Source organism: Cavia porcellus, unplaced genomic scaffold (genome assembly GCF_034190915.1).
Source record: "Cavia porcellus strain 051 isolate PalLab524CR breed Dunkin Hartley unplaced genomic scaffold, mCavPor4.1 scaffold_1, whole genome shotgun sequence".
NCBI classification, from domain to species: domain Eukaryota; kingdom Metazoa; phylum Chordata; class Mammalia; order Rodentia; family Caviidae; genus Cavia; species Cavia porcellus.
In genome coordinates, this window is record NW_026947484.1 from 67,444,342 (window position 1) to 67,467,885 (window position 23,544).

The following is a 23,544-nucleotide window of genomic DNA, read 5'->3' on the forward strand; positions in this document are numbered from 1 at the left end:
ATGTGTGGTGTTGGGGTTTCTGCTCATTGCACTCACTTGGGAACCCTGGAGAGAGAGGCTCTGTCTTGTGTCATTTTTACTGTCACCAGAGTAGGTGGAGGGGAACGCAGTGAATTATTCACTGGTTCTTTTAAGCTTCTTCCCCAAAGAGATGCAAGTTACTCCCACTCATTTCATTCATCTTGAAGTACAAGCCTTGTGTTTGGGAGACAGAGAGGTGCAAATACATTTGCAATACCCCTGATGATTGTCACAGCACTAGTTTTTGGCAGCCAACATGAATTTAGCTGTTAATCAAGAGGCATGTGAGAAATAAGGGTGTTGACTGCCACGTGGGCAGAATAAACAGACCACCGCCCCTGGGAGGCACCCTGGGCCCCTTCTAGTCCCCTGGATACTTGCACAGACCTGTGTCACCCTGCCACAGTAGGATGCCCTCTGGCTGTGGCTTTTGATCTTATAGATTGGTGAATTTCCATAAGCATTTGTGATGCCTATGAGATGTACATGCCTACAGGGCACACCTGCACTAGGTGGGCTAATAGGTCAAGAGTGGCACTGGCTCTGTACTCGTGGCATTCCTTGAGTTAGCTTGAGACACAGGAGGACAGGTATTTTAAATTTAGAGGTGAGAGGTTGGAAAGAGACCATCTGATCCTGTTTGGGAGGAACTGGGGTGGCTAGAGAAGGGGAGAGGCAGTGCTGAGACATACACTATCTAGGACTGTCTTTTGTTGTCCTCGCTGGCCAGGAGAGGACACGTGCTAGTGGATCAGACACTGAGGCTTAGGGGCTACTGATGTGTCCTGTGTTTGCTGTTATCAGGCATCTGCTACAGCTGTAAGGCAAGATGTACTGATGCATGAGTGATGCTTCATAGTCTAGGCTTTGTGTTGTCCTGAACATCACTGGCTCCCTCTGAACATGAGGACACCAAGACATAACTTGTCCAGGTCCTTATGATTCCAGCTGTATGGGTTGAAAGCCCGGGTTCTGGTTCCTCATCCTGGACACTTTGCACTAACCCATACTGCACGAAGATCTCACAGTCTCAGGCAAGACCTTATTCACTATTGTGATGTATGTGGGGCAAAGCTGTTGTTCCAAGTGAACCTGTCAGGTCCTCTTTCTCCAGTTGGATGACTGCAAGATACAGTTTTTTTGAGAGAAGGCAGAAAAGGCCTGGGGTCCTCTCCATTCCACTGAGATTCTCTTGCCTGTCACAGCTTGAAGCAGAGGACGGGATGCTGAGCCTCAGGAGCCAAAACATGGAAATGTGGGTACAAGTCGTCTGCATCATTTACATTTTCCAAAGTTCAGAAAGACTTTCAGCCCTGTACTGACCCCCACTGATTAAATGAGACAGTGCGTGCAGAGCCTCTGGCACATAGCAAGGGGCCAACAAACGCCAACTACTCTAATGATAATAATTATAGTATTAGTGATCTTTATTTAAACTAATGATTTTAGAATAATCTCTTAAGTCATTGCAATAGTAGAACACTAGTATTAGGGCAACAGTTATTTAATAATCATGATAATAATAAAACAGACTGTGGCAACCAGTAGCATGAGAAGGGAACACAATAGGAGCGTTGAGTCTTTTTATCAGCAAGGTCCGAGAGTAACAAGTGGTTTGCATAGGAACTCAGTACTTTCCACTTGATTTTACAGTGAAGGAAAAACTGGTCCACAAAGTAAAGCTTATTTTTTAAATAAGGAGAAGAACGCAGATGAACAGTTGGTGTTACTCTCTGGTGCTTCTCAGAGACAATGCATCCCCTGATTGCTTGTTCCTGGATGAACCCACCATCACTGCCCCACCCTTGGTATGTCGTGGATATAGTATTTCTGAGCTGCTGGCTCGGTACTCAAATGAGCAATGCGTTAATGAGGAAGTGGCCTGCAGTGGACCTTGCCCACTGTTTCTCTGTTCGCCCTGGGTGATGACTGTGATGCTGCTGGAGAGGTCTCAGGGCACGGGCTCCTCTGTGTCTGCTAAGCTGAACTCACTGTGGCTGCAGGGGAAAGCTTGCCTGGACACAGCCCTCCAGGATTCGCCCCACTCCCACAACTAGCAAGATCCCCAATTCACAGATCAGTGTAAGCTGCACAGGTTACCAAGTGGTTGGCTTCTTCACCTAACGTAAGGTTCTTCTTTAATTGAGTAGGAAAATGCCCAGATAATCAGAAAAGTGGATGTGGACAAAGTCTCCATGCTCTCCAGAGACCAGGTGGAGGCCATCAAGCAGCTGTGGCAGGACCCAGGCATCCAGGAGTGTTACGACCGGAGGAGGGAGTACCAGCTGTCAGACTCCGCCAAGTAGTGAGTAGTGTGCTCCCGCTGGCTTCCAGGCAGACTTGGCCATGTCTCCCTGTTGCCTGTCGCGTTCTCTCTGATCACCTCCCCAAGCCCTCTGATCCTCCGTGTATCCCTGGGCTCCCCACTGTCCCCGCTCACTGCCTCTTCTCACTGTATGCTAAGCCTGCTATTTTTAATCAGAGGCTTTATCAAATTGGGAGTCGTCTTGGTGGGAATGACCTCGTTGGGGTATCGAAGTTAGGATTTAAACAAGGAATATCCCTGCTTCTGGTTCTCTTCCCTTCTGGCTGCCTGGAGCCAGACTTGCCCTCAAACCTAAAATCAGACTTCAGAGTAGGGCTCAGCGGCTGATCTGATGCTTCCCTCTAGTGGCTGAGACAGGAATCTTCAGGCAAAGCACAGAAGCAGCTCTGCTCATTTGCTTGCTGGGCCCCTACAAAATCTAGGTGCTGTTTCTGATCAGTCTAGTTCTGGTTTTGCTTATTTTACTTGCTGAGGAGGGTCCTGCTATGTTCTCCAAGCTGGCCTCAAATTCCTAAGCCTCCTTTCTCAGGCTGCTGACTGGCTAGGATTACACGTGCCACTACACCTTACAAAGAGCTCTAACTTTTAAATCATTAATCCCTGAAGATAAACAATTTTTATTTAGATGGTCCTGCATGCAAGCTCCCACAGAGATGTTTATATTCTTGAGAATTTCGAAGCAGTGTATCTGTCATCCAGGTCACTGGGCAAACGTGTCTTGAAGAGCTGATGATCTCGGCTCTGACAGTGCTTTCTCCCTCCCTGAATAGCATCGTCCATCCTGCGAGGTCCCTGAAATCCTTCCCAGGACCACTCAGATGCTGCCCTTACCTTCTGAGCTGGCATGGGTGTGAGCTTTCCTCACTGTCTGGATGAGGCGGTGGACAGGAAAGGAAATGGTATCTTCTTTACGACTTCCCTCTGGCATCCATTTCAGGCTGAGGGTTCAGTGCCATTATCCGGGATGGCACAGAGGACAGACACAAAACCTATAATCTCTTAGACCAGCAGAGCTGGAAGGAAGAAAATTCCCCAATGAGAGGTGCAGACCGAAAGCCTGAGGAGGAGCCATGGTCTCCCCAGTTTCCTCTGGAGGCTGCAAGGTATTATCCACTCTGTGAGGTCTCTGCAGATTAGTGAGGGGCACCATGGAGATCCACTTGGAAAAGACCCACGAGAACATGACAGAATTTAGTGCAATCCTGGAAACTGAGGCAGATCCATTGTGAAGAATGTGGAAGTGGCCAGGGTGGTGGACAGACCTACTTACAAACCAGACAGCTGTTGCATCTTCACAATCTGTAGGACGAGGCATTTGTGTTTCTTTGGCCCAGATCAGTGGCTCTCAAACATCTGCCAGTACTGTCTGCTTATCTGGACACGTATTCTTCACCAAAATTTAATGAATGCTTGTTATGTGCCAGGCAAGGGCTGCAAGAGCAGCCAGGGCTCTCAGGGGAGTGTGTAGCACAAGACAGATATATAAAACAAAAAATCACACCGTGAAGGTGACATTTGCTCCTCACCTCCTGGGGTGCATTCCAAGATCTCTAGTGGAAGCCTGAAACCACAGACAGGCTCAAATCCTGTACACACCGCACTTTTCCTGTGTGTACTTAGGGTAGTTTCATTCATACACCTGGAACAAAGTTTTAGTCACTTCCTGCTGCTGATACATAATACTCAACACCCACAATGTAAGGAGAGATTTATTTTGGCTCCAGTTGCAATCCATACCTGGCTGGATATAAGGCAGGACAGCACGGCCCAGGGAAAGCTGACCATGGGGGTGGCAGACAGGAAGCAGAGTCAAGGGAAGAACTGGGAAGGGAGAGAATTCCTTCCAAGCTATGCCCCCAGCGACTGCTTCTTCCAATCAGAAGTCAGCTTCTAACAGCAAGTCAGCTTCCAGGCCCCTGTCTGATGACCTCCCTAAAACCCTGCCTTTGAATGGGGGAATCTAAGCCATAACCGTAGGAGGTTAATAGTGACTAAGAATTAATAATAATACAGAACAGCTGTTGGGGCCAGCAAGTGAAGTAAGAGTTACTGAACCCAAGTCCTGTGATGCCATGAGAGACGCTCTCATAACTTACACAGCTACTCAGTGACTAACAGGCTAGAGGTGAACAGTGTGCATACATTAAAGGGATGATTCATGTCTAGAGCAGCTCAGAATTGCACAGTATCAGATCTTATCATTCGATTTAGAATAACATGATTTCAAACTTAGAAACTGTTGCCAAGTATGGTGGTACATTTTTGTTGTCCCGTCTACTTACACAGCAAGACCCTATATCTCTAAAAGCAAAGCAAAAAACAACAGGTCCTTGCAAGTGTGTGGTCATGAGTTCGATCCCTGGTACCGATAAAAACGAAAAAGATAAAAAAAAAAAAAAAAAAAAAACCAAAAAAACAACAGATCAGAACTGATGAAACACTTTGCACCACGATACCCATGGGCAGCGAAGTGTGGAAAGCTAAGGAGAAAGGGGCTGCTGTGTGGGGAGACCACCAATGAGCCCTGGGCTGGCACAGGGCTGGGACAGGAGGTGATCCCAGAGCCTGGGCTTTTGGGCTGCAGGCGGCAATGTGTCTGGCTCTCCTGTGGCCCTTCAGTTCACCTGCACACCCACGTGGTCAGGAACTAGTGTCCAGGCTGTGCTCGGAGAAGGCAGGGCCACCTCGGCTTGCAGATGATTTAGTTCAGCGGCATAAGAGCCTGCCTTGCAAGCAGGCAGTCGTGAGTTCGATTCCTGGTACTGACCAAAAAAAAAAAAAATCCATGTATCTGCGTGTGTGTGGGGGGGGTGCAGGGGCAGGGATGTGTGTTTTATTTGGGGCTAACATCTCCGGAGCAGGATGGACATTTCTCCTATCTCTAAAATGTCTCGGCTTCTTTTTTTGTTTTTTGGTACCACTGGTTGAACTCGCGACCTCGTGCTTGCCAGGCAGGTGCTTATGCTGCACAGCAAATTCCCCAGCCCCTGGCTTCTCCTCCTTTAATGCCACAGTTACCTGACTGACATCGACCGGATTGCCATGCCGTCATTTGTGCCCACACAGCAAGATGTGCTTCGTGTCCGAGTGCCCACCACTGGCATCATCGAGTACCCATTTGACTTAGAGAACATCATCTTTCGGTAAGCCTGTCTCCCAGGCGTGGGCCTGAGGAGTCTTGTCAGCCAGGCCTCAAGTTCCCAGATGCATGTTCTTCCTAAGCTGGCGTTGCATCTCATAGGCAGAATGGCCCTTTCTCTCAGGGCAAGCAGACTGTGGGAGGTCACAGTTTCAGAGTGGTGAGAGACTTGTCTTTCTGTTGTCCATCGGGAAGACATGTTTCTAGAAACTGGCATCCTTCTTCTGTGCGATTTAGCACCTGTCCTCACTCTTGAAATTACCGAGGGTCCCAGGAAGCACCAACTCCATGGCATCATGGCTCATCCTTTCCCTCAAGAGTCTTATGTTCTAATCTTCCTGTGGTCTGTTTTGTTGAGCAGGATGGTGGATGTTGGCGGCCAGCGATCAGAGCGACGGAAATGGATTCACTGCTTTGAGAGTGTCACCTCCATCATTTTCTTGGTTGCTCTGAGTGAATATGACCAAGTCTTGGCTGAGTGTGACAATGAGGTACACTGGGCGGGTATGGTACACACAGGGTAGCTTTGGAAGGCAGAGACCTCTGCTGTGGTCCTCAACAAGCCAACAAAGCAGATCCAGTGACTAACTGGTCTTAATTACTCAAAGTGTAATCTGTGAACATGCAGCAGCAGGTACTTGTTAGAAATACAGCCTATTGAATCATTCCAACCAAATCAGAGCCTGCACTGAGTTCTCAGGTAATCCGGAGACAGCCATGTGCCGCTTGATGACAAGCACAGTTACAGCTTGTGTCTAGATGTCCCCCTACAGCCTCAGTCATTGGTGGGGCTTTTTCTAAGGTGGATGAATCCAGAGTGTGTGACTGATTCACAGTGTAATGCTACAGTTCAGGCTGCTAAAATTAAGAGTGGGTGATTTGTAAATCAGTCCACTGATGGGATTGGTATCACCCTAATCCTGGCAGCCTGGATACAATAAAAGGGACAGGAGGAGGCTTGTCTTGTCTCTGTTGCTTGCTTTGCTACTTCTGCCCTCCATGACTGTTTCTTTTCTGAGCTGCCAGTCTGCCATGTGCCATCCTGCCTTGCAGCCAGCAGATTATGGACTGAAACCTCTACAAACTGTGAGCTAAGTAAACCTTCCCCTCTTTAACTTTGGATGTGGACCATTTTGTCCCAGCAATGAGAGAAAAGTAACTAAAACAAATATATACTGTGAGAAATACTTTTAATAGGTGATTTCATCATTGTGTTAACACCACGGAGTACACAGGAATAAACCTAGACAGCTAAGTCTGCTACACACCTGGGCTGTATGACTATGGCCTATGCTCTCTGACTAAAAACCTGGGTAGTATGTTACAGTACTCAATGCTGTTAGCAATTTTAAAACAATGGTATGACATATTAAATACTGACCACGATAAGCTAGAACTACTAGGCAGTAGAAATTTTTCAACCTCACTCTAATTTTATGGGACTGTTATCCTATATGATATGTTTACCAAATGATTATGTGATGCAAGATTGTACATGATTGTGAATCTTAGTTCTAAACTTCAATGCACACTGGAAAACTCATGCCTGGGTTCAACTCCAGAGATGCAACTTTATTGGTAGTGCATGTGGCCTGAGTGTGGGGATTTTTTTTTAAAATAGATTTTTGAGTTTTATTGAAATCTTACATAAACAAGAAATTGGAAACACAATCTCATCAAAGAGCAAATTGTTACAGCTTTGATGTTTATTTCAAAAAAGTGTGAAGTTTCAACAATTTGAAAATACAGTTAACTTACTTCTAGGAATGCAAAACAGTCAGTCATAGGTTATTTTAAACAGAAGAAAACTTGTAAAACTTGTAAACACAAGAAAACAAGTAAACTTGTTTAATTTCTTAAATACAAGCTAGTACTTTGTCTTAGAAGTTTTTATTTATACTTTCATACTGCTATGTAATCTATCCCAAATCCAAAAAAAAAAAAAAAAAAAAAAAAAACCCAAGAAACCTGTCCAAACTGAAGGTTCTGCAAAATCATGATTTAACAACTTGTTCTGACACTAAAATGAAGCCTGAAATGATAAAAGCATTGTAACTCCCAAAATAAGGGAACTCTGTAAGTCCAATAATGTCCAAGAGCATTTATGAAAAGGAAAATAAAGAGACTTTAGTGATTTCTTTGGCCCAAATAAATGGCAGCAAACTCCTACTTAAAGATGAAATAGTTAAGCCAATTTTTTTTTCTGAAGAATATCCATCTAGAGCCAATCATATCTTGACTATCATTTTCAAGCCCTCACTTGTCTATTTCCACTGTTGTCCATAAGTATCTTGATAAAATTCCTGGTTGTCATTACTGTAACCACAATTACCAGAATAGTCAGCACCTTGCTGAAGCGGCTGCTGAGTGATGGGTTGGGAACCCCAGTTCTGTTGGTTGTTGGTCTGACGATGCTTGGAATCACGTTGGTTGTACCCATCTGCCTTTCTCTTGCCTCCTACATTGCTCCCATGATTGCCCCGAGCTCCATGGGAACCATGGCCTCTCTGCTATTGTGCAGGAACCCCTCTGTCACCCCTAGAGCTTCTTGGTGGCCCCAAAGGTGCCCCCTTTGTGAATATCCAGCTCTATCTCTTGGCGGTGGTTGTGGAGCACCTTGCCCTCCCCTTCCTCTTCTTCATAAGCATCATCATAGCTGTAATAGGGACGTTCATAGCCTCCATGATAGTCATGATAATTGTAACCACAGTATTCATGGCCTCAGTAATATGGAGGGCAGCCACAGCCACCTCCACCTCCACCTCGACCTATAACTGGAGATGGCATTCGAGGAGAGGGTGACAGCAATAATCTTTATATGCAGTACTTCTGGAGACCTGTCTAGCTGCTTGGCGTTCTTTCCTTTTCTTGTCTGGTGGCTTAGCTCAATCTATTTCAATTTTTTCCCCCTTCTATTTCATTTCATGCAGAACCTTAACAGCGGCTCCTCTGTCTTCAAAATGAAACAAATGCATCATTTTCAACTTCTTTACTCTTTCCAGCTTTTTAACTTCAGAAAGACTTTTCCAGCATTTCTTCTGTCACTGTAGGAGCCAGGTTTCTCACAAGTAAAACTCTCCTCTTAGCCATGACTTCTGGATCTGGTTCTTCCACAAGGTCAGCCTGTTCAACTGTAACTACACTTTCTGAGTGTGGGGATTTTAAAAATAATTCTCCAAGTGATGCTAACATACTCTGAAGGGTGGAAGCTACTTGAAGGTAGACACTCTCCTCCTTGGGTGGCATACTGGCATCCCCTGGTGAGCTTTGAAAAAATATGGCATTGTGGGCCCCACACTAGAAAATTATAGTTACTAGACTCAGGTGGAGGGTTTTCTTTTCCAAGACCCCCGGAGATTCTAATGCACCACCAGGCGAGAGCAACACTGACTGAGAAACCATGTGAACACAAACCTCCAGAGACCACAACTTTCCCAATTAAGTCTCTAGGGTGGTATGGACAGTGGTATCGGATGCTTGTAGTCTTCTGTGGTTGCTGGGATTGTGTCTGCCCTTCACTCCCATGGGAGGGACTCACTCGGGGCAGCTAGGGCCGATCCAACCCAGTCAGGCATCCGACACCCACTGCAGAGCCACATGGATCTAGGAGGGTCCAGTCCCACTGTGAGATCATCCCACACGACGAGGACCAGCAACACTAATTCGTGAGGCCAGTGCTATGTTCTGTCGGATGCTGATGTCTTCATCTTTCCCTCTGATCATGCACAAAAACCTTTGATGTTTTTGAAAAATGTCTCTATCCACAGCACAAACATAAACCAATAAAGAACTCTTTCTAGGACTAGGCAATAACTATAAACAAATCATATCTTTTATTTCTTAAGCATAACTTCCTTTCTAGGGACATTGTTTCCTTTGCTAATTAGAGGATTAACTCGTTTACTGGTGTCATTGTGTGAAGAAGAGACATCTTAGCTGCTGCTCAGCTCTCCCAAGTGGGATTGTTTAAAAACAAACAAAAACAAAACAACAAAAACAGGTATCCTGTTATCAATGTAAAAAATTGGCTCCCAAGTGTCTCAGGGATTATTTAGGATGTTTCTCAGGAGAGTCAAAAGAATAGTCAAGTGCACAAGGAACCAGCAACTTGGCTTGATGCGCTTAGAAATTAAACATTTTTTCCTTCCCTAAAAATCAGAAAGTATTTGGAGAAACTTAAGTGGCTATTATGCCAGACTTTCCTTTTTTTGGTCATGGACAATTTATTATCCAATTCCCTATTCTGTAGAGGAATTTTAAAGACATTTCCTTTGGAATTACTGTTGACAAGATCCTAGTAAATTTCAGGGGTTTTAAGAAAATGTAACAGGTCCCCTCTCTCTAATGTGTTCAGATCTCAGTCCCTCCATGCACTGCAAGGAGCAAGTCCTGACACCTGGGGACTGTAGCAGTTGAGTTAAGCGCCTCTGAGCGCAGTTGTTAGGCTGGGATGCTTTTTGTCTGGGAACATGCCTCTCTAAAGGTAAGTTCTTGTTTCATTTTTTCCTAGGAGTACTTAGGAGCAGAATTTGTCTAGAACAATTACTGTCATCAGGTGGGATTTGTACATGCACTCTTTCCTCAAGTTAGGAGCACTTAATATTTCCTTGTCAATGTCTAGTATCTGGAACTTACAGCCTTTGTACGTCATCCTTACCAGATCCCCCTATTCCATGGGCTAGGGCAGTTCTGTGCATTTTCTGAAAGACACTGTGCTCACCTACCCAACAGGGACACTTCCTTTTCCACATGTACAGTGTGGCACAGTGGGAGTGTGGCTGCCATCTGGTATTCTAAGGATGGCAGCCCTGCTGGAGGAGCCTCTTTTCCTCCCATGTCACGTGACTCCAAGGTGCACCCTGGAAATGCCACCCAGTTAAGTGTCATCTCATGTCTGAAGTTGACACTTCCCCACAGGGTAATCCCAGCAGTTACACAGCACAGGACGCTTCTGCCGAATGTGGACACGTGTGTTCCTGTGCCGGTTTGCACAAAAGCCTTTATAACTTCGTTGTAGTTTCAGGCTTACAGAGTTTTGGATGCTCCAGGAAAGGAGATCCAGAAAACTGCAATTACTGCACAGGGAAGGGCAGGAAGCCTGGGGTCCTGTGGGCCCTTGCCCTTAGCAGCTTCAGCATGGGCAGTAGTCCAGATCACAGCAGCACAGGAAGAGGACTGATGGATGCACTAGCCACGCGGCATGTGTTTCCAAATGTGGGTTTTAGCTTAGCCTAAGTCCTTTTTGTTTTTCACTTAGAATCGCATGGAAGAAAGCAAAGCCTTGTTTAAAACCATCATCACCTATCCTTGGTTTCTGAACTCATCTGTGATTTTGTTCTTGAACAAGAAGGACCTTTTGGAAGAGAAAATCATGTACTCCCATCTTATCAGCTATTTCCCAGAATACACAGGTAAGTGCTCCTCTTGGGGACCTTGCTGCCCTGTTACCTCACTGACCACCTGCTGTCAGCGCCCAAGCAGCCTATAGAGCTCTCTTGTGCTACCTCTGAACAGCCTCTTGCCATTCTGCACCTTGAGAGCTCAGAGCCAGCCTCCTCCTGGCAGTTCCTTCCCAGCACCTGGAGTACACTGGCCTACTGCTTTTGGCTCTCCAGGATCCAGCCCAGGGCTCCTCTTTCCTGTGAAGCCTCTCTGACTCCTGCTGGTCAGAGCTGCATGACTATGCCGTTTCCTCTCTGCTGCCTCCATGGCCTGGCTCCCTTTGCTCCCTTGGATGTCATCCTATTGTATAGCACTGTGTGCTGGCTTGCCAGTTTGGCTCCCTTCCTGGTCAGCTCCTTGGGAGTCGAGGCTGTGCCCAACCTATCCTTGCACTGCCAGGGCAGTCAGAGCACGTGAGCTTCCTGGGTTAAACGGTGGAACCCCCTTTCCAACACAGGGTACCTTACTGCTAATTATTCCTAGTACAAGAGGTCGCAGATATCATGGCATTTGACATGGGTATGGAGAGGGTGTTTCTGCACTGTTTTCATTAATCACAATGGTTGCAAAACTTAAGAGCCCTCAAGCTCTACATTCATTTCAACTTCATTCTCACATTCTTCCTTCCCTCTCGCAGCCCACATCTGTCTGCACAAGTTATTCAAGATTAGTTCTCCTTGATGATTGTCCAAATCAATTAAATTGTGCCACTATTTTTTAAACATTCTTGAAGCATATTTTAGATATGAGTGGGCATCTAAAATACTATTTTGTGGATTCATAATGAAGTATACTAAAAACAATGTTGAAGGTAAATTATTTCCTGGAAATAAAGACAGATCAAAGGAGGATCCCAATATGGACATCTTATTTTAAATGGTTCTTAGGAGCACATGGTCATGAGTCTGTATGTTTTTTATTGATCTAACTGCATTTGTGACTAGGACCAAAGCAGGATGTCAAAGCTGCTAGAGACTTTATACTGAAGCTTTATCAAGACCAGAATCCTGACAAAGAGAAAGTCATCTATTCCCACTTTACCTGTGCTACAGATACAGAGAATATCCGTTTTGTGTTTACTGCAGTCAAAGACACGATTCTACAACTAAATCTAAGGGAATTCAATTTAGTTTAAAAGCTGCTGCCCACTCGCCCCCCATATCAGAGGACATGGGTAAGCTCCTCGGTCCATGTGCAAATGCTTCAGACATCATCCAAGCCAGGACCCTGTGGCAGGCACCCAGGATGTCACAGACCCCTGGGAGAGGGCAGCAGACTGGAACTTAAGTCTGAGTTTACAAAGCTTTTTAAGAGTTTTAATTTCTGATTTGTTTTTATAGTTCTTTTCTTGCCTTTTGGCTGCAAGATTTTGTGTTACTTTTTAAATTTGGGGCTGGGGATTTAGCTCAGCGGTTTAAGCACCTGCCTGACAAATACGAGGTTGTGAGTTCAATCCCCAGTACAAAACAAACACAGAAAACAAAAAACAAAAACAAAAAAAGGTTTTGTATTACTTTTTAAATTTGGTATTTTAAAGAATTTTAAGCCTACTGTGATTTATGTTTAAAATCTAATAGCCACTAAAATCACTTACGAGAGGGTCTGCTAATATTTAGAGGCACTCAGACCCCTAGGGTGCATTTTTTAAATGTATTAATGGAGCTGACATATTAAATTTTGTGATTTAGGTAAATTTCTAATTTCTAGTGTTTTTTTTTTTTTCTCTCTTCATGCTGAAATACAGATCTTTTAACATGCCACTATTTTTTTAATAGTTGCCTTTTGATGTGTCAATTCTCCAGGTCAAATTATTTGCATGTACTGGGATTTAGTTTTATCACAATGTGGTCTCTGTGAAGCCTAAATTGACATATGTGAACAAGTTTTAGACATCATGTATGGTGTATTGGTGAAACATGTGCATGTATCTATCCTAATTCATATGGAAAATTCAAAGTGAAAAACTGTTTGGCAAATGTTATGTAACCCCTGCTGAAGTTCTGATGGTCACTACAGACCTGCTATGTTTGAACTCTATGTATCTTTCTCAGGCTAAGAATATACTGTTCTGCCACTAGCACCGATTATGTTGTGTTTCTTATAGAAATGGTTGATGGTGCTGCTCATAAAGAGAAAAATGATAGATTTAATAGTAATCCGGAAACTTTCTGAAGTCTTCTCCTTTTGAAGTTACGTCTCTATTCATCACATTGTGCTGGAGTTTCCTTAGCAACTCGCTTGGGGCTTGGTAAAGCTGCTGTAGAATCCTCTGGGAAGTACAAAGTGCTTCAAACTAAAGATTATGATGGTCTTGTTTTTGACTATTATCTGAAGGTGCACACAGGAGCACAACACGTAGGGACTTAAGGTACACTCTCTCAAACCAATGTAGACCAAGGGTTCCTAATCCCTGGGCCACAGACTGGTCCTGCTCCTGGTCCATGGCATGTCAGGAACAGGCTGGCTGTGCTGTAGTGAGTGGTGAATGTGGGAAGCTCCACTGTATTGACAGCTGCTGCCACTGCTGGCACTGGCACTGGCACCTGAGTCTGCCTCTGCCTCACAGGGGCATGAGCCCTCCTGCCAGCTGCACATGGGAGGGATCTAGGTTGCATATTCTGAGAATCTAGTATCAGAAATAAAGTGCACAATAAAGGTAATGCACCTGAATCACCCCCCTCACCATTCCCATTCCCTACCCTGGGAAAAACTGTTTTCCATGAAACCTGTCCCTGGCACCAGGAAGGTCAGAACTGCTGGTCTTAGATGCTCTCCAACCTACAATAGCTTGAATTCATGACTGTGAAAAAGTGCCACATGTTTGGTAGCCCCCATACTCTGAATTTGGAATTTTCTCAGGCTAGCAATAGGGACCATGCGACATCCTATGGTGATGACAGAGAGCAGCTAAGACTAATGCCTTCTGGTCAGCTGTGTGACCTTCATGGGGAACAGTTCTTATTCAGCAGTGCACTGTGTGGCTAAGATCCCACAGGTCAGGTGTATAGATTTTCATTTTACCATGAGTTTACTGAAAGGTGAGAAACATCTATATGAGATGTACCCTGACTGATATATACAGCTGTTCGACACCTTCCTTTCAGCCAGTGATTAGACAGTGAAGTCCTCATTCTGTTGTAACAATCCTAAGTGTAAAGCCATTAAACAAGAGCATCAATGCCAGAAAGACTGAAATTGCTATAACTATAATAACCCTTAAAAACTAATCTTACTCTAGATGAACTTGACAAACTGATGTTAAAATTTATGTGAAACAGTGAAGGTCTAGGAACAGCCAAGACAATTCAGCACCAGAGTACAAAGAAATGGGGAAGCAGCTCTGCAGGTGTTGAGACATAAACCAGAAAGATGGCACCCTGTTCTCCCTCCTGCACACAGTAGGCTAAAGATGATGAACTGGGTTTCCCCAACCAGCTCATGTGAAAAGGTTTCAATAAGGTCAGAAACCAAGGAAACTAAACAATCCTTTTTTATTTTCAAGCATTTTCCAGCACTGAGTTGTTGAATTTATCTTTGGCTGACAAAACATACAGGAAAGTGGTTTTCAATCACTAGTTGCAGGAAGGGTATGCAGTAAGTCATTTAAAGGTTGGTAATGAAGTAATTTCTTAAATTTTGGAAAGCTAGACCTTTCCTCATAAGATTTAAATTACCTCCACTGGCAGAAGATTCTCCCCTTAGTTTTTCTTTCAAAGTGTAATTATCACTACTGACTCAGAAAGTAAGACATTTGAAATTGTTGAGAAGGGACGCTAGTGGGGCTTGAAAGGTCACTGAGGATTACCACTCAGGCTCTTAAGTCAGCAGTGAGCATGCTGGGCTGCAATCTGTCCTCACTGAACAAGCAGAATCCTTGTCTCCCAGGGGACCTTTATTTAGGACCCACACTGCAGATTTTAGGTGAACAAATGCAACTGACAATTGTTTTAGTTCTATCCAATAACTCAAAGTCAAAGCAGACTTAAGATCAGAAAGCTTTATTGGACTCTGTTTATTTGAAAAGACATACACGGTTAAACTGAATGTCATCATGCAACTCAAATCTACCGATACTAAGAAATAAAGCACCGTTAGAGCAAAGCTGTGAGTCAGTACAAACCAAAGGTAGGGGGCTGAGCTCAATGTTAAGAGAAAGAACTGCACTTGTGAACACTGTGTTTATACATGGTCCTACCAAAACACACAAAAATAAGGCTGAGGCTGTGTAACAGACAACTGGGCCAAGCCCATACACAAGGGATGAGTGACAGAAAAGTGAAGGAAAGACTGAGGTAATGCAGGAGTATTTTTTAAAGTCTAATTATCTTTAACCATCTATGTATAATATATATATTATATATAATCTCCATATCCATATATCGCCAAGAGTAAGCATCACAAATTATTTGGTAAGTATAAAATTTTGGCAGGAGGAAGTATTTTTAAAACACACCTTCTCTGAAACTTCATTAGTGTAACACAGTTACATCAGCAATGATTACCTTGTAACAAGTCCCAGGTGTAATTTCTAATAGTTTGCAGCTGTATAACCATCACTCTTGAGAATATTTCAGTATAACCTATTCTACATTGCTGCTTGAATGATTTTCTGCCACAATGAAAACATCTGGATAAGTTTAACACTGGATCTGTGATGGCAAGACAAACAAAGCTGTGGTGTTTCAACATGCTCTACTTTAGGTAAACTTCTATTTAGATACTGTATGACCAGACTCAGCGTTTCTTGTTACAAGTGCTTCACTAGAAGGGACACGCTCTTTAGATACCAGAGAAATATGAAATGGAGCTCAGTGACAGGTTTTAGGCACAGCAGTTTGATACGTATCATCATAGGTGTTAAACTATAATACAAATATATATTTGAATAAGGTAATAAAAATTTTAAAAATATATCAACCTGTAAAATCTGAAGCTGTGTTTGTGTGTAGCTCTTTGGGTAACCGAAACCATTATGTTAAAAAAAAAAAGTTATAATGCTTAAAAATACTGTATTTTACAAAGGAGAAAATTACGGAGAAAAGGTTTCCGCTGAAGAAACACAAGGTCTGTAACACAGTACAGCAAGGTGCAGCAAGTGCTGGTTGGACTTACAGCCCTGAAACAACCACAATCAGACCAGTTCTACCGTAGTGGGGCAAGTGGGGGAGCTGCATTAGCTCTACTGACCAAAACTGAAACTATGGAGAGTAAAGACCATAAAATTATAATGGACTAGTGCTGCCCTGGTTAGGTAAAGTATTTCTCGAAAGATCTGACAAGAGGGTGAATGGGCTCCTTATTTACAATACTGCACAGCACCAAAGGGAATCACATTATATTAAGGTCAGCATGAGGAATGTGAGTTCTCTATTTTCTGCTTGATCTTAAAGAAATAAGGGAATCCATTAATTTTAGTTATAATGCATTGACCTCTGAATAGCACTGCCCAGCATGTAAGTATTTGAGCCCTACAGGAACAAACGGTGTGTTTTTAGGGCTTTTGTCACCTGTATGATGGTCAGAAGGCAGAGCAAGTTCAACCTAATGGGCAAAACTTCTGTCCCCAGTTCCAGTAAAGTGCTTGACATTAGGAGGCTGGAATATATCTAGCTAAATGATAGCCAAGGGTGTTTTCTGGGTGCCATTTGTAGACCTAATGCTTTCACTGGTGTCACTGAGTCCCAGGAAATATGTTACATGGTAAGAAAGGCAACACCACCACAGCAGCTGTCCCATCCTACTGTCCTGAGAACGCTCGCAGTCTGAAGGGTTCCTGAGCTGGGGACTCGCTGCTCCTTACCTAAGGGGCTCCTCGTTACTCAGACTTGGAGCACTCACTGGACTGCTCACGTTCATACACGGTTCTTTTACAAGTTATGATTTATACTAGGAAATGAAGTTTTATATTGTGACTGAGTAGTGCATTTAACAAAACAGATATTTGAGGAAACAGTATTTAACCTTCTTACACATTCTACTTATTCTATTTTCTTCTTGACTTTTAAAACATGCTGGTCTTGGAGCTGGGGATTTAGCTCAGCGGCATAAGTGCCTGCCTTGCAAGCAGGCAGTTGTGAGTTCGATCCCCGGTACTGATAAAAAGGAAAAAGACAAAAAACAAAACAAAACAAAAAAAAAAACATGCTGGTCTTGAGGGGTTAACTGATTTGAAAACTCACTAATGGGTTAAGATCTATTCTTTGAAAAACACTACATTTGAGGCTTTGATTGATCCTGGGAAAAGATAAACAAAAGCCTGGGACCCCAGACAGATTTCGCAGACTTGTGTAGAGTGGGCCAGGAAACACCCAGTGCCAGAGTTACTTCCATCGTCAGAGAATGGCACACTTTTAGCTCCTACATGCAGATTTCTAGGCTAGTAGCCAAGTACTTTTCCCCTAAAGTCCTTTAATGCAAGGTGACATGTGACATAGCTTAATGGATCAACTAATATACGCAACTGGTGATTAAGCAAGCTACAGAAAGTTCAGCACTAAGGAATCCCTTTTCATTTGACCAGTCAAGTATGAAATAACATTTGTGAGACACTTCTAAGAGATGAACTAGGTACATCAATAGCCACTGGGATAATGTTCTGCTACTACATGCTATCAGAAAACTGAAAATATTATGATGCATGAGAGAATGTACATGTAAAGAATGTGTTATTTGCCACAGGAGAGCTGCCTTCAGATGGATTAGCATTATAGAGAAGGGTAAAAAGGAAGGACTGCCTATAGATAGCAACGATGATGTAGTGCCAAAACATAACCAATCTGTGCTACACTGACCTTGGGAAAAATCTCAACACAGTGCTAAGACTAGGGAAGAAGAAACAAATATACTTTAAAAGAAAAGCTAAAACCAGTGCACATAACGCATTTCAGGGCATTGTTTTCAAATAGCGTAAGACTCCAAACTTCATTACAGGAAAAAAAGACTACTATATCAAACATAATTACAAGTGATAAAATGATATGCTGAAGATTCATCATCTAGTGATCTATTAATGTTCTTAGCTTTTATGGTCATTTAGATGAGGACAATCTTCTAAAATACTTGATAACAGTTCTTGAAACTGGTTCCTTCTACTCTAGAGACAGAAAAGTGGCAGAAGGATATGACAGGCAGGTGACTGACAGAGAAGATAATGATGTATTTCTGGGTTCTTATGGGAAGGGAACACGCAGAGGCACACTGGCTTTGTATGTGTACTCGTTAAGACACAGTCTTGCTGGTTGCCACAGGATACCAAAAGTATTTCTACGCTATTTTACATTTTCATTTCACTGTGGGACACTCAGTGAGTTATGGCTGTATAGTTTTTCTGAATGCTGAAATCATGAAGCTGGGATGGCTAATGAGGTATCTGACTAATGGCAATGAGTGAAACTCCAGGAAAGCAACATTCCAGATGAGGGTAATTCAACGCAGGTCACCTATACTTAGGTTAAATTTTGAGGTACATTAATTTGGAGAAGCTCAACAACATAGGAAATATGTACATTACTGATAAAAGGTTATTATGGGGTCACAATATCATGTAGTTTAAAATTTGTTATCTCAATTCAATTTATAGTCAGGATAATAAAGGCACCCTACATGAAACCACTGATAAAGTGTTTTTGTAGTAAGAGAAATCAATTGTACTCAGTAGGATTTGGTCAACAAGAAGTATAATTACAGTCTGCCATGCTGTTTATTTTAGCTTTTACAACAAAGCAAAGGTTTGACGAGCCTGAGAATTTTACAACCACTGTCTATACAGCTTCAATTCCAAAAATGGTTTATAATTTGGTGACACATATAACATGCATCCAGATACTCTATTTCTCAATAACTAATTAAGACACTGAGCTGGGCCTCTTCTGTTCATAGTTTACAGTCATATTCATCCGTTTACACTTGAAATATTAAGGTGCAAAGATCTTGGACAAAAGTCAAGAAAAAACAACCTCCATGACCTTACTTTTTACTAATGTACAGTCTATACTTTTTTGATAAGCTGTACATTTAAAGAAGTGATTCTTGTTTGATTAATTACAAAAAAGTAAATCAAATTATCAATGTATCACCAACAAGTGGGTTACTGGTTTAGATTAGGGTTCATACTTTTACTATGAGAGGGGCTGTCTGCTCTAAAGCATAACCCATTGTATCTAAGATGTGGAAAATTTCATTGCTTGTCACCAGTGAACAGAAAATTAGGTACTATTAAGGCATCAAGAATTTTCCTTGGAAGTCAAAAGTCTATTAAAAACTCAGTGAGACAAACCGAGGAGACTTCATGAAGTTGGCTCCAGGAAGTGTTTCTGAGGCTCTTGAGTTCCAAAGGACTTTCCCATTACAGACATGATGTTCATTTCTTCAAGCCATTCTTAACACCAGGCTTGAAGGGGTATTATTCAATCTACGTCCAATCTCAAAAGAAACAGTTTTTCATAATTATGCTATGCATTTTAAATATAATCCAAACCGACTGAGGGAAAATACCAAAATACTTATTTGTATAAAGAACTCCATACTTCTGAACAAACCAGCATTGACACCACTGAGGCGATGTCTGATTTGATCATTTACTCATCACTCAAGAAGTTTGAACTTGATAGAATTTTAAAATAAGAACCAGAAACCAGCTTTAGTCCCTGTGGGGACTATGACGGAGAACCTCTCCACTACAACAGGGAAAAGCCTACAGCAAATATTTCCTTTGATACAGCAGTGAGAACTGTAATTAGATACATAATTCAAGCTAGGAACCCGAACAGATCTCCAGAGAGTTGAAGAGCTTTAATCACATCGCTCTTTTACCTGGTCGGACTCTAAGCGTTTAGAAGTCAGCCCTGTGATTCACTCCCTGAAGAGGCACTGGAAGGACGGTGCGGGAATGAGCAACGGCTGCGGTGGCAGCGCTCTCCTCAGAGGCTTGGAGAAGGTTCTCTTGCTGCTTCTAGCTTTGAAAGGATCCACTGTTGCAATAAATCAATAAATCAATAAATAAATCTGACATTTACTTATTTTAATGAACGTTCAATGAAGCAAAAGGTAATGAATACAAATGTAGTTAGCTTTTCAGTTTAGTTATGTGCATAATATCCAAGACAGAAAATTCATAGTGCACAAGAGATAACTCACATAGGAAGCAGCCTAAATGGCTTTAGGACAGTGTCACTAACTGGAAATAATGTTTTCCTATGGCTTCTGAACTTAGAAATTTATCTTCAGAATATAAAAAGTGCAATCCACCCAGACAGAAAAGGATAATTTGGACGCTGAACTGAACAACTGGCAGGATCTGAAAATTATTTGGGCAAAATTCCATTCAGCCTGTGCCAATTCTGTATCACAAACCTCCACAATTCCACATGCACAATTCTACTGCTTGAACAGGGATAACCTCATATAATTCTACAGTAAGTAGTGTAGCAACATTCTTAAGCATTTTGGATACTTTCATCTTGTACTCTAAAAGGATTTGAAATTACAAAAATGAAATATAAATGTAATTAAACCTTTTCACCAATAACGTCTATTATTAGTGGGCCTGCATGACAGATCAAAATTTTGAGAATTGACACAGGCTTATTCCACTATAAAGATTTAGCAGATGGAGGCTGAGACCCTTCAGTAACTGTCTCCCCGCAGATGCACTAAGTAGAAGAGTTATACAACCAAAGCACCTTCACAAAAGCAAAGGGAATCACATGAGACCATAGGGCCTGCTTTTATAACTAAGGCAGGAATACGAATTGCCTATGTCATCTCTCCCCCGACTCCAAGCATTGCAGCACAGAGACACTTCCTGCTTGGTAGAGCGCAGAATGATTTTGGATAGACCTTAGCCTCGAAATCCAATTCTAGGCCTGCCACTGTGAAACTCAGTGCTGGGCAAAGCCCCCAAACAGCTACTGTTAGGCCAGTATTCATGGACTGAACCTTAGAAACTGCAGTTATCCAGGTGCAGTCACCACTCTCCACCAACCTAGGGCAGCAAAACAGAGCAAGACTCCACTTGCTGGGGAGCAGTGCCCAAGCCAGCACCATGTTTAGTTTTGGAGTCCAGTATTAGGCCTCCTTTGATGAGACCCAACAGTGCTTAGATTCATGAATGTAGGTTGCAGACCAGTCTTAGCATCAGGCAGAGATCTTTATGTTAATAAGACAGACTCAACTTCTTGATCTGTGTCATTCTATCCTTGGCATGGGCCTGGGGCACATGTATCTGCCTCCTGATACTATGCAGGCCCCTGAGGTTGCAGGATGCAGAAGCAACTCAACCTAGCCTGGGACTCTGTGGCAAAGGATGGTCTCTACCATCTGTCCCTCAGACCCTGGCCATCACTGTACTAGTACTTGTAGTTGAAACTCTACAGAGACTTGCAACCTACTAGGACATACTTGTGTGTTGGCCTACGTCACTAACACCAATGTGGGCTGTGGTACATCCCTAACATCACAGAGGGCCTTGCTTCTATGTGACTCAGGTGTGAGGCAGCTTAGTGTCAAGTCTAGGTGGCTAAAGGCCTACGTTCTCCAGTATTACCCCAGCCAGCAGCATGGTGTGCAGTAAGACCCCATCTGCTACAGGAAGAAGAGGGCAGTAAACACAGGACCTCCCCAAACTTGGTACTGACCTGGTGAAACCTAACACAGGTAGACCCTGATGGCCCCCATCTCCTGGGCTTAAGTGATCCTCTCAACTCATCTAAGTAACTTGGAGCTACAGGCATGTGCCACCATGCTCAGTTTTAAGCAATTATCAATAGTCTTAAAAAGAAAGACTCTAATAATAAGTGGGGGCTTTAGCACCCCAGTTTTACTAATGAACAGATCATTCAGTAAGAAATAGCTGAGTTTCACTGTATAATGGACTAAATGGATCTGAAAGACCTCTACAGAACAGTCCATCCCATAGCTGTTGAAAACATTTCTCTTTAGCATGTGGAATATTCTACAAGATAGGTAATATGACAGACCACAAAACAAGTCCTGACAAATTTAAAACTGAAATTCTAACAAATATCTTCTGACTATAAAGCAGTAAACCAGACGAAGAAGAAAAATTTGGAAACTATATAATTACATGGAAATTAAACTGAAATTTGAAAAACCAATGATCAGAAAAGAAGAAAGTCAGTTTTTTGAACAAATGAAAATGAAGATATACCAAAACCAATGGAATACAGCAAGAACAGTACTAAGAAGAAAGTTTATAACAACCAACAGCCACATCAAAAACTAAACTGCCTACACCACTGTATCTCAAGGGACTAGAAAAACAAGATCAAACTAGATTCAAAATTAATAGAGGGAAAGAAAATGATAAAGATCAGAGGAAAAGTAAATAGACAAAATAATATCTAGAAGATCAACAAAACAAACAGTTCATTGTTTGGAAAGATTAAAAGAGACAAATTCTTAGGGTTCAACTAAAATCAGATTAGAAGGGAAATATTACAACTGTTATCACAGGAATAACAGATGTGGCAATTTCTTTTACATATCCACCCTGCCAAACAAAATTAGGTATTTCTACACAATGACGGTCACTTACAATAAGCCAGCAGTTAAGTAAAAGATGAGCCCTTTTTCTCTGTTATCTAAAAGAAGGCAAGGATGCTTACATTCACTACTTTTATTCAAAATAGTTCTTCAAGTCTTAGCCAGAGCAATAGGTCAAGAGGGGAAAAAAAAAATCAAAGGGTGTCTAAATTGGAAAAGAAGTAAAATTGTCACCATTTGCAAATGACATAATTTTATTTATTAAAACCTCCAACAGTCTACCAAAAAACTATCAGAACAAATACATAAATAGAGCAAAGTTGCAGGATACAAAAATTAACATCCAAAAATAGTATTTCTAAATGTCAATAGTAAATTATATGAAATAGAAATCAGGAGAGCAATCCAGTTTACAACAGGTACAAAAAATATCTAGGAATAAATTTAAACAAAGAGGTATAAGACCTCTACAGTGAAAAATGTAAAATACTGATGAAAAGAGATTGAAAAAGACACCAAATCCATGACCTCGGATTGAACGCATCAGTATTCTTAAAATGTACATACTATCCAAATTGACTGTCAAATTCAGTGCAATCTTTATCAAAATGACATTTTTTTTTGCTGAACATGAAAGAACAGTTCTGAAATTTATATGGAATCATAAATCATGAATAGTCAAAGAAGTCTTGAATAAAATGAGCAATGCAGAAGGCATTACACTACTTGACTTCAAAGCAAACTACAAATCTGTAATCATTAAAAACAGAATGGGATTGGCATGAAAAGACACAGACCAGTGGGAGAGATAGCCTAGAATTTCAACCCATTCATCTACCGCCAAATGTTCTTTAACAAGAACATGTGTTAGAGAAAATGTCTTTTAGTAAATGGTGCTGGAAAAATTTGACATGCAGAAGAATAAAAATAGATTCTTGTTTCTCACCAGTTACAAAAATAGAGTAAAATCGATTAAAGATTTAAGTGCAAGATTTGAAATTATGAAAGTGTTACAAGACAACACTTCAAGACACTGGAATGGGCAAGAATTTTGGGGGTAAGGCCCCCAAAGCATACAATCAAAGCATAATATAGCCAACATTATTGTACACCA

At 42.2% G+C, this 23,544-nt stretch overlaps 2 protein-coding genes and 1 pseudogene across 4 annotated transcripts in view; 1 reads left to right on the top strand and 2 right to left on the bottom strand.

Moving 5' to 3' along the window:
- Positions 1-13,005, top strand: part of Gna14 (G protein subunit alpha 14) — a 200,986-nt gene extending 187,981 nt beyond the window's left edge. The window contains exons 3-7 of the mRNA XM_003472227.5: positions 2,172-2,326; positions 5,362-5,490; positions 5,848-5,977; positions 10,744-10,897; positions 11,873-13,005. Of these exons, the coding sequence (XP_003472275.1) occupies positions 2,172-2,326; positions 5,362-5,490; positions 5,848-5,977; positions 10,744-10,897; positions 11,873-12,063 (759 nt within the window). The 3' untranslated portion in view covers positions 12,064-13,005. The remainder of the gene's footprint in view (positions 1-2,171; positions 2,327-5,361; positions 5,491-5,847; positions 5,978-10,743; positions 10,898-11,872) is intronic.
- LOC106028166 (heterogeneous nuclear ribonucleoprotein R-like) lies at positions 661-10,745 on the bottom strand (annotated as a pseudogene).
- A 1,905-nt stretch (positions 13,006-14,910) lies between the features above and the next one.
- The window catches only part of Vps13a (vacuolar protein sorting 13 homolog A), a 228,565-nt gene continuing 219,931 nt past the window's right edge, over positions 14,911-23,544 (bottom strand). For all 3 annotated transcript variants that reach the window (XM_063249548.1, XM_063249570.1, XM_063249575.1), the window contains one exon: positions 14,911-19,897. In XM_063249548.1, coding sequence (XP_063105618.1) covers positions 19,847-19,897 — 51 coding nt within the window. In that variant the 3' untranslated portion in view covers positions 14,911-19,846. The remainder of the gene's footprint in view (positions 19,898-23,544) is intronic.